At 43.8% G+C, this 11,781-nt stretch overlaps 1 protein-coding gene across 3 annotated transcripts in view; it reads right to left on the reverse strand.

The window, feature by feature from the left end:
* The window catches only part of ITSN2 (intersectin 2), a 337,690-nt gene that overhangs the window by 15,763 nt on the left and 310,146 nt on the right, over positions 1–11,781 (reverse strand). For all 3 annotated transcript variants that reach the window (XM_029596037.1, XM_029596039.1, XM_029596038.1), the window contains 4 exons: positions 10,491–10,589; positions 9,269–9,436; positions 3,841–4,053; positions 2,678–2,799 (listed from right to left, as the gene is read on the reverse strand). In XM_029596037.1, the coding sequence (XP_029451897.1) occupies positions 2,678–2,799; positions 3,841–4,053; positions 9,269–9,436; positions 10,491–10,589 (602 nt within the window). The remainder of the gene's footprint in view (positions 1–2,677; positions 2,800–3,840; positions 4,054–9,268; positions 9,437–10,490; positions 10,590–11,781) is intronic.

The following is an 11,781-nucleotide window of genomic DNA, read 5'->3' on the forward strand; positions in this document are numbered from 1 at the left end:
CTCCCCAGTTGGGTGTATGGGGAGGAAGAGAAAATTGAAGAACTTTCCTGTTTCCCCAGTAGTAACTAGAGGCCCCATGGACAACCATGTCACTAGACGGGTTGAAACGCCAACAGGGGACGATTCAGAGGAGCATTATTCTGCCTCTCTGAGCCCCGGCAATGGTCAGGTATTTCCACCTCAACCGACGGCATCATTACCAATATCTTTGGAAAGGGCGAAATCAAGCACCTCAAAAGATAGTGAGGTAAGCTTGGGAAACGCCAATATGGCATTAGGAGCTTCGACTCCTATAGATAATTTATCATTATCATTGTCAGGAGAGTTGTTGAGGCCAGAAGAGTGGCCCACGACCCCCCCAGACAATGTAACGTTGGTAGATATATGGAAAATGATTTCGTCAGTAAATGCAAATATCCACCAAATGAAATTATCTTTACCAATGATTGTAAATGAAAATAAGTTGAAACTTGAAGATCAGGGAAAGAAAATAATAGGTGTGGAACAAGAGTTGGGAAAATTGACAACAAAGGTTAAAACATTACAGGATACCGAGACTATTCATATAAAAGATAGCTTCGCTATCCATAGAAATATGGAACATTTAGAGAATATGATTCGATATAAAAACTTGAGATTGGTCAACTTCCCACAGACTAGACTCCTCTCACCTAAGGAAATGTTCTTAAAATATCTTAGAGAAATAATGCAGTATGAGGTTAAAGATATTCCACAAATTTCTAAGATCTTTTATTTTTCCAGTAAAGTGAGTAAAGATAATAGAGAGGTGTTAGAGGGGCAGGTGGATGACTCAACAATTGGAGTCTCCACCTTTCTGGAGGAATCCATTGACATAATTAATAAGAGATCAACATTGTTTGTATCATTGGAATCTGAGAAAGATAAAGTATTTAGAGATTTTTTTAGGTTTAAGGATTTGAACTTTTGCGGTCAACCCATACAAATGTTCCATGATGTTTCCAGGGTCACCCAAGTGAAGAGAAAGCATTTCTTATCCTTAAAAACTAGATTACTAGCTTTGGGGGCTACCTTTTTCTTAAAGTACCCATCTTCATCTTTTGTAACATATCAAGGAAATAAGTTTACTTTTAATGATCCGATGCATTTGGAGACGTTTTTGCAGGATAAGACCAATGTTGAAGGAAATAATAAGGCCGAATAAAAGTAGGGATTCTCTCTTATAGATTCTTTGTTAATATGTTGAAAATTTGTTGTTATCTCTCCCCCTATTATGGATTTAGTAATTACAGATATGAAATGTTTTGTGTATACATTTTGGAAATTATGATCTGTATATTGCAATCTATATATTTTGTTTAAATGGATTTTTAAATGAAATTCAATAAAAATTAAAATTAATAAAAAAATGATGCATGTGAATAAAATATGAGGATGTTTAATATAGTGAGATTCTTGAACAGGTATATTTCCCCTATGTGTAATATGATGTACAAAAGTTAAGAACCAGTGTAAGCATTTCATTTAGTGAAACTATAAGAAAGGATAAAAATTCCATGCAAGCAAAATCTTATGCCAGAAGAACTGCAGGAGCCGTGCGTATCTGCTAAAATCCTGGATCGGCGCACGCAAGGCTACCGATTTCGTGTAGCCGAGCCGCGCCGAGCCGCGCAGCCTACCTCCATTCCCTCCGAGGCCGCTCCGAAATCGGAGCGGCCTCGGAGGGAATTCGCTAACGCCCTCCCCTCACCTTCCCCTCCCTTCCTCTACCTAACCCACCCCCCCCTGTCTAAACCCCCCCCACCTTTGTTGGGGGATTTACGCCTCCCAGAGGGAGAAGTAAATCCCCGCGCGCCTAGACGCAACCCGAGGGCGGTTCCGGAGGGCGCGGCCACGCCCCCGGACCGCCCCGGGCCGAAACCACGCTCCCAGGCCCGCCCCCGAAACGCCGCCGACATGCCCCGAAAACGCCGCGCCGATCGGCCCCGCCCCGACACGCCCCCTCGGAAAACCCCGGGACTTACGCGAGTCCCGGGGCTCTGCGCGCGCCGGCAGGCCTATGTAAAATAGGTGCACCGGCGCGCAAGCCCTGCTCGCGTAAATCCGGGCGGATTTACGCGAGCAGGGCTCTTAAAATCCGCCCCAAAATGTCAAACTGTCCTTTAGTGACTAGCTCAGTCACACTGCAATTAACAGCATTGAGGGAGAAACCTGGGTGCCCAGACCTTGCAATACTGTGATCTGCCTGACTAGGCATTCTGAGAGGCACAAGAAAAATCGAGAGAGAGAACTGGGAAAGAGGAACATTTGATCACAAACAAGGACATACCTTGAAATCTAAAACAGTTTTGGGGGATTTTTCAGGAAAGACATGCAGACATCAACAGAACTTTACCCAGACCATAAAATACTGCAGTATATTTCTGATGTTGTTTTGGTGACTAGCATACAAGTGACAAAGTGGATTTTGAAAACAGTGGAAAGGTGCGAATATTAAGTGTCATAGGTGACTGAAGCGTTGTACCTAAAACGAATTGCTTCAGGGGTTGTGTGTAGTCGCAAGCTGTCCTGACAGGTTGCCAGTTGGTGTTATATGGTCAGAGTTCACCTTTCATCACAGCAATGCCATGGGCCCCAGAAAGTCAGGGGGTCTCTGCTCCAATAGTGGGCTAGAGAATGAAGCCCAAGGTCCGCTCACCTCTCATTGATGTTGTCTGTCCTCAGGGTGTAGACTCTGTCGATGTGGGAGATGTGAAAGACGGGCTCCTCACTAGATGGGTCCATTGGCAGTTTCACTAGCACCTCATTTAGGAAAATCGGCTGGAAAAATATTAACCAAAAAAATCTCAGTTTTACACATATTTTTGTTCACAGATAAGTCATATGAAAAGTGCTATGTCCTTTAGAGAAGCAAAACAACAATCTAAGGGAATATAAATAACAAGGAAGCCATCTCAAACCCTACAATGGCAGTTCAACAGAGTGAAGCAAAGATGAAAGGCCAACTTCAGTTAGCTGAAGCAAGACACTTTTCTGCTTCACTGTGAGAAAAGAAGGCACCATAGAACAAAAAAAAAAGGCCCATGGAGCCATGTGCAACATTAATGATAATTAAGGAAGAGAGAAAAACATCCTCATGATGAAATCATAAGAGCGCTTCATGCAACCTGAGCAGCTGGAATCCTGTCACATGACTAGATTAGTACTATTGACCATTTTCAGTGCAGGTGTGGTCAACTGTCCTAACGCAGGGAAACAGTTTAGGCTGATAAACAGCAATGCTGAAATATCAAATTGGAAAAAAATGCGAGAATCAGGGCCAATTGTATTGCTGACTAAATATTATAATTGATTCCTGATGTAAAGGTTTTATCTTTGTTGATTTATACATACAGGGCGTGATTTTAAAAACCATTTACTGGTGTAAGTGGCCTTTTGAAAATTGCTACAATATAGGCCATTGAATTGTCCATAGGATTTACTCATATAAGAGCATTTTATGCACGCAAATAGCTTTTGAAAATTGCTACAATAGTATGTTGCATTTACACGCATAACTCCTTTTAAAATTACCTGCATAATGCATATTCATTATTTGATGTTTTGATTATTTTTATTGTGTATGTTTCCTTTTGATGTGATTTTGTACCTCGCTTTGTTTACTTTGGTAGTTGAGTCATAAATTTGGGAAATATGATAAATAAAAAAATCCATTTGAATGGAAAGATCGCAGCTCATATCGATGACTACGACTGCAGAAATGCAGAGGGGGCTTGCACAGTAAGGCCATGTAAAAAGTCATGCTTCTTCCTCTTGGCTGTCACTTGTTTCTCCTCGCAGGATTCTCTGCCCTGCACTTACCGATTTGTACATTCGGTACTGAGCACTGGATTTCGGGCTGAAAAGCTTCTCCGGTCCTGAGGACACAAACTGCTTGACCATGTAGGTGAGCAGCAGGAAGTCGTTGAAGAGGAAGCCGTACAGCTCCTTGTTGCTCTTGGTCTTGAACAGTTTTCCGCTGTGCAGCAGCTTCCGAGGTCCCAGGCAGTTTGTGAGCGAGTTGAAAATGACTTGCTGAAAGGGGAGGAATAAGCAACGGTTAGCGGAGGCAAGAGAGCGAGCGAGCGGAGGCAAGAGAGCGAGCACCTAATGTGCATAAAATATAAAATATTTAGTAAGTATTAATATACAAATCTTGTAGAAAAATAGGCCTCCCTATCCAAATAAGCAATATAAATGAGGATTGGCAACTAAAAAGCTTTAGTCATAATATTTACAGAAAACAATTAAAAGGGTATCAGATGCCTATTTTATGACGAAGTAGTGATATTACGTGGCTCCAAGCAGAGATAAAACACCACAGCTATCATTTACCCTCAGGATTTCTTAAATAGATATTTTTAAATAAGCTTTTGTTATGCATTAAAACCAAAAGTCTCTGAGGTCAATATTCAAAGCTGGCAGTTTAAGTAACTTAGTTGGATATAACTTATCCGGCTAAGTTACAAGGTATATTCAGCGGCACAGCTAAGTCACTGAATATATGTGACATAATCGCTCTTAGCCATATAAGTTATATCCAGTTAAATTTAGAACTGCTCTATGGGACATCTAAAGGAAAACTGGTTCTTACCTGCTAATTTTTGTTCCTGGAATACCACGGATCAGTCCAGGTTCCTAGAATTATGCCTCCCTTCCAGCAAATGGAGACAGAGAACGTTTCACTGGCACTGGCATATAACCCGGGGTGCCACTTGCAGTTCCTTAGTATTGACCTGTACCCAAGCCAAGATTATCTCTAACACAACCTTAACTCAAATAACTTTCCACAAACGAGCAAGGGGAAAAAAGGTTAAACCCCAACAGAAAACTGTGCACTCAAAAAAAAAACCAAAAAAAAAAAACTCCAGACCAGAAGAACAAACTTGAAATCTTAAACAGCTCTGTACCCTATATAAAACAGAATCAAGTCAGAAATATAGGCAGATTCTCCCCCATACAGGACGGGACTCTGGACTGAACCATGGTACTCCAGGAACGAAAATTAGCAGGTAAGAACCAATTTTCCTTTCCTGTTCATACCCAGATCAGTCCAGACTCCTGGGATGTAGTCAATCCTCCCTAATTAGGGTGGGATTGTGAGAGTCCCGCTCGAAGAACACACACCAAAGCCCATGGTCACTTGGGCCTGGACATCCAGCCGATAATGTCTGGTGAAAGTGTGCAACGGCTTCCAAGTTGCCACCTGACAAATTTCTTGTGGCAACACTAGCTGACACTTGGCCCAAGAAGTTGTCCGAGACTGAACTGAATGCGCCCTCAAACCCTCCAGAACTGGATGCCCCTTACAGATATAAGCCGAGCTTATTGCCTCTTTCAACCACCTTGCCTTTGTGGACTTTGAAGCCTTCTGTCCTTTCTTAGGACCACTCCGAATCACAAAGAGATGGTCAGACTCCCTGACGTTATTGGTGACTTTGAGGTAACGCTACAAGGCTCGCTTCAAATCCAAACATTGTAGGTCTTTAATGTGCGGAGCCGATGCATCCAAATCTGAAAAGGCCGGAAGTTCCATGGTCTGGTTCAAATGAAATGCTGACACAACCTTTGGGAGAAAGGAGGGCACTGTCCTCAAAGATATCCCAGAATTTGAGATCTTCACAAAAGGTTCTCTGCATGACAATGCTTGAAGCTCCAAAATTCTTTGGGCGGAACAAATGGCTACCAGAAACACCATCTTCAAACAGGCCGATACAGTACAGTGCGCTCCGGCGGAGTGCACTGTTAACCCGCGATTGGACGTGCTTTTGACGCGCTAGCTTTACCCATTATTCAGTAAGGGATAATAGCACGTAAAAAAGGTGCGTCCAACCCCCCTGAACCTAATAGCGCCCGCAACATGCAAATGCAGGTTGAAAGCCCTATTAGGTATTCCCACGCGATACAGTAAGTAAAATGTGCAGCCAAGCCGCACATTTTACTTTAAGAAATTAGCACCTATCCAAAAGGTAGGCATTAATTTCTGCCAGTGCCAGGGAAGTGCACTGCTTTTCTCTGCACCCTCCGACTTAATATCATGGCGATATTAAGTCGGAGGTCCCAAAAGTTAAAAAAAAGTAAAAAATTTAAAAAAAATAATTTTTAAATGGGCTCACGGGTTGAAACCGGATGCTCAATTTTGCCGGCATCCGGTTTACGAACCCGTGGCTGTCAGCGGGTTTGACAACCGACACCGGCAAAATTGAGCGTCGGCTGTCAAACCCGCTGACAGCCGCCGCTCCTGTCCAAAAAGAGGCGCTAGGGATGTGCTAGTGTCCCTAGCGCCTCTTTTTGCCGTGGACCCTAATTTAAATAAATTAATTTACTGTATTGCGCACACAGGAGAGTGTCCTATGCGCGCGCTGGGAGAGTGGGCGCTCGCCCGCTCTCCCGCGATTTTTACTGTATCGGCCCAAAAGTAAGATGTTCTATTATTGCCCTTTTTAAAGGTTCAAAAGGAGCCACACATAAGCTTCTTTCAAATCTAGAGATGCTAGAAACTCTCCCTTGTGCACTGCTGCGATCACCGAACACAGCATTTCCATTCAAAAATGAGAAATCTTGAGAGCGACATTCACCTTTTTTAAATCCAAAATTGGACGGAAGGACCCCCCTCCTTTTTTGGAACCATGAAATATATGGAAATCCTTCCCGTCTTTTGTTCCCTCACCGGAACTGGAACCATGGCTCTCAGCGCTTGTAACCAATCCACAGTTTCTTGAACTACCCTTCTCTTTGGGGATGAGGCGCAAGGGGACACCATGAACAAGTCCCGTAGTGAGCGAGAGAACTATAATAAGTAACTGTCTCTTATCACGCTGAGGACCCACCAGTCTGACATGATTTTGGTCCACTCCTCGTAAAAAAAAAAAAAAAAAAAAAAAAAAAAAAAAAAAGAGTCAGATGCCCTCTAATAGGAGGAAGAGAGGAGTGGAATGGCCTCACCTCATTGGGTGGACTTGGTTCCACCAGTGTCCTGGCCAAGTCCTTCTCTGCCTGTCTTTCTGCCCCCTTGAAAGGACTGGTTCCAGGATTGCTGCCTCCCCGTGCCTTGCCTCTGAGCCCCCACAGAGAGCCTACCAGGACGAAACCGGGACTGTCCCGCAAAGGAACCTTTGTTACCTTTGGGCTTGCCTTCTGGCAGCCTATGCCCATTGGTCTCCCTGAGATGCTTCACGAGCTCCTCTAAGTCCTCTCCAAATAGGAGCTTTCCCTTGAACAGTAAAGCTCTCAACTGAGACTTAGACCACACATCTGCTGACCAGTTCCTTAACAAAGGAGCCTTTTGGCTGAAACTGTAGACATCATAATTCTCAAAGAGGTTCTGATTATGTCATACAGGTCATCTGCTACATAGGCCGCTGCTGCCGCCAGACAGTCCGCCTGCTTAGCCTCTGATAGAGACAGCGATCTCTTGGCCTGCAACTGCTGAACCTAGTGCAAACTGGCCCTCTGCATGAAGCTACTGCATACGGCAGCACAAATGCTCAGTGCAGACACCTCAAATATCTTTTTGAGCGGAATTTCTAACTTCCTGTCTTGCATGTCCTTCAGTGCCGCTGAACCAGCCACAGGGTTAGTGGTCTTTTTAGTGACCGCAGACACAGATGCGTCCACCTTAGGAAGCACCAGCTCAAGGGTGTCCTCCGGCAATGGATACAACTTAGCCATCACCCAACCTACTTTCAGGCCCATCTCAGGAGTATCCCACTCCTTGACCCCAGCTTTTTCACTACCTTGTGAAAAGGAAAAGATTTCACTGGACCCCTCATACCATCTATGACAGAGTCCACTCCCTCTTGATCGAACTCCTCCTGAGGTATCTTGATCCCTAGCTCCTTGAGAACATGCAGAATTAAGGGCCACAACTCCTCTTTCCGAAATAAATGCATCACCTTAGGGTGGTCCCCCTCTGCCACCGGCACCTGGCTCAACCCTCCACCTGAATCTGATCCATCCAGACCTTTATCAGAAGCAGTTGGATGAGTGTCAGCCCCGGATAGATCCGGAAAAGCTGGAATCTGCGGAGCCCCTTCCGAGTCATCGGAGTGTACATCCAGACTGCTCAGTGCAGTCCTCATTTTGAGGCTCCTGGATGCCTTGTGCAGAACCGGACCCCCAGTACTTCTAGATCTCTTAGCTAGCCGCCGAGCACTGGACCCCCTGAGCCTGGCCTATTCACCCGGCTGTATTTTGTGTCAAATATGCTTTGTGCATAAACAGGACAAACTCAGAGGAAAATGGCGCAGGATCCTCTGACATATCCTGAGAAGGATCCCCCTTCCCCACTCAAACTGAGCTCCCTCCAATTAAAAATGCCTTGCCCCACCACAGACAGCGGAGGGGGAAGGTCTTTACTCCCCTGAAGCAGCTCAGAGAGGCCCTCAAGCCCTGGACAACATGGGGGATATGATAGAGGTGTTTAAAATCATGAGAAGTCTAGAATGGGTAGATGTGAATTGGTTATTTAGTCTTTTGGATAACAGAAGAACTAGGGGGTACATTTAAAACTAATCAAAGAAAGTTCTTTTTCACTCAACGCACAATTAAACTCTGGAATTTGTTGCCAGAGGATGTGGTTAGTGCAGTTAGTGTAGCTGGGTTTATAAAAGGATTGGATAAGTTCTTGGAGGAAAAGTCCATTACCTGCTATTAATCAAGTTGACTTAGAAAATAGCCACTGCTATTACTAGCATGGGATAGATTTAGATTTTGGGTACTTACCAGGTACTTAATAGCCTGGATTGGCCACTGTTGGAAACAGAATGCTGGGCTTAATGGACCCTTGGTCTGACCCAGTATGGCATGTTCTAATGTGTTATGTGTACTGCATGGACAGTGCGAGCAGTTAAGCTGTACTGGGACTGCTGTTGCTTATCTAAGAGCATCACTTCTGCTGAGAGGACCATGAAGTAATCCTGTAAGGCAGATGTGTATGCAGTCACATTCGTACAGTAAAAGGCATCAGCTTCAGCATGTTTGTACTTATTATAAAGCTTGTAGTAAAATTCACACGCATATGAGTTCTACACATTTTCTCTTTTAAATTTTAAAAAGCAAGGCTGAGAAAAGCTCTCAAAGAGACCACAGTGCATTGGTCCAACCTCTGGTATATTGCATCCTGCAGCAAGTGTTAAAAGGGGGTATATGCCAGTCAAGCAATCGGATTGGCTGAATGATTCCTTTCAGTACCCTTTCATAAAGAAAACTCCAGTGACTAATCCTTCCAGACACACTCATTGTTTGCTACCTCAGTGAGTCCTTCACACTGTACATGTGTCTGGATCCATTCCAGGCGGTCCGAATTCTCCTTTTCTCGCACCCCCTCATTGACCTGAGAGCACAGCTCCTCTGCACGGTCCAGGGCAAACTTCAAATTACTGTGGTCTGGTTGAGTCTCGGGGGTATTTTCTAGGATCTGGAATGCATAAAGGGTAGAAAAAAATTATATTCTGTCATCAGGGTACACAGACAAAAGCTTTGCTGGAGATCAAAGTCTTCAGCATTCAAGCTCCCTGACAAAGTTGACAGCAGCTTCCAGCAATGGTGTAATTAAGAAGTTTGATCTTCAACTATTTTAAGAAACTCCATACAGAAATGATTCTTACAATAGCTAACATGATCTTTATATGTCAGCACATGCTCTTCAAATTCTGTATGACAGATTACATTTTTTGTTTAACTTGTAGAATCATCAATTGCAGTAAATTAAAAAAATGCAAAGTACTGAGCTCTAACTTTAAATTGTATTTTATTTTATTTTTTTTTACTGATATCACTCTAGAATAGATTATAAAACGTAAGGTTTAAAGACAGATCCATCTCATCAGGTACCTCAATCATGCCTCGAGTTTCTAAATGAGACTGCTCTGCCAGTCCAAATTCAGGTCTACATACAACGAGGTAAATCCAAACACCACAATTCAGAAAAAGCAGTGTGAAAATATTTTGGTGATAAATATGTTTTTGAGATGGTTTTTACCCCTGATGGAGACACAGAGCATCGGGAGAAAACACGTCTTGAGAACATGTGACTATATTGTTTTAGCTCTGCATATGAATGCTTTTAGTATTTTGGGCGCTCAAAAAGTCTAAATTAGCTTTTCTTTTGCTGCACCACTATTATTTAATTTTTTTTTTATTTTTTTTTAACTTGTCTTCATCAGGGACAGTTTCCTCCTAATGAACTGGAGGCAATATTTATTCCCTTGGTTTTCTATCCAGCCCACCAATGTGAGTAAATCTAGCTCCAGCTTTCTGTGCTCTTTGAAGCACGCATTAAGGAATGATCATATCCAGCAGATGAATGGGCAGAGGATTCCCGAAAACAGAGTTTCTGGGGTATACTTGGCCTGGACCGCGGTGAGGTTCCGGTCAGCCAATCATCCAAATAGACTTTTGACTCTCTGAATATTTACATATGAACTTTTTTATTGCTTTAGGTCTTCTGCAAGCATTAGCAAGGTACTTACATTCTTTATGATGAGGGGGTAGCGGGTTATTCTCTGCATTGGTTTCAGTAAGAAGCTGGAAAGAGGCATTCCTTTACATCGTGGGTCAGAAGCCAGTCTCTGTGATATAATCCAGAGGAGATATTGTATCACTGATCCAAAAGTAAACTGAAGTGTCCAGCATAGCGCCAAACATACTCTCCACTCTCCCTGATTAGTCTTTACTAAAAAGATAAAAAAATCTCACTTGCCCCTCCATCTTACAACAAAAAAATCCTTCTGGCGATGTGAATGTACAATACTTATCTGGGTATGTTATAGTGTTAGTCTAATTCAGTTCCTGAAATACCAGAGGTGCACAATCTCATTCCCTGAGGGCTACAAACAAGCCTGGTTTTGAGGACAGTTACAATGAATATTCAACAGGCATATTCGTGTATACCAGGTTAATTGTATTGTTGGTTACCTGGAAATCAGATCTGTTTGTGGCCCTCAAGGATCAGAGGTGTGTGCACCTAACCTACAGGCCGATACAGTAAAGCGTGCTCCGGTGGAGCGCACTGTTAGCCCGCGTTTGGCTGCGCGTTTTCGACGCGCTATTTTTACCCCTTATACTGTGCCAAGCCGCACATTTTGCTCTCAGAAATTAACTCCTGCCAAAGACAGGCATTAATTTTGGCCGGCACCGGGGAAGTGTACAGAAAAGCAGAAAAAACTGCTTTTCTGTACACCCTCCAACTTAATATCATAGCGATATTAAGTTGGAGGCCCCAAAAATAAAAAAAAATTAAAAATCTGCCCGCGGCCTGCGGGTTGGAAGACAGACACTCAATTATGCCGGCGTCCGTTTTCTGAACCGGTGGCTGTCAACGGGTTCGAGAACCGATGCCGGTAAAATTGAGCGTCGGCTGTCAAACCCGCTGACAGCCGCCGCTTCTGTCAAAAAGGAGGCGCTAGGAATGCGCTAGTGTCCCTAGCGCCTCCTTTTACCGCGGGCCCTCATTTGCATTTTTTGTTTTTCTGAATCGCGCGCCCAAGAGAGTGGCCTGGGTGCTCGCCCACTCTCCCGCGGGTTTTTCTGTATCGGCCTGCAAGTAACAGAGTAGATAAGAACCCATTAGCCCATCCAGTCTGCTCAGGTGTCTTCCTCATATGCTCATCTACCACTTTGGGTAGATGCCTCTGCTACAGGACCAGAGCTGACCTCTGCTGGAAGACTATTTCAGGCCTTGCCAGTTTCCTCTGTTTCTTACAGGTCCCATACTTAATACAACACCCACACCCCATTCCATGTCTTTGCAATAATCCAAAC

Source organism: Rhinatrema bivittatum, chromosome 3 (genome assembly GCF_901001135.1).
Source record: "Rhinatrema bivittatum chromosome 3, aRhiBiv1.1, whole genome shotgun sequence".
Taxonomy (NCBI): domain Eukaryota; kingdom Metazoa; phylum Chordata; class Amphibia; order Gymnophiona; family Rhinatrematidae; genus Rhinatrema; species Rhinatrema bivittatum.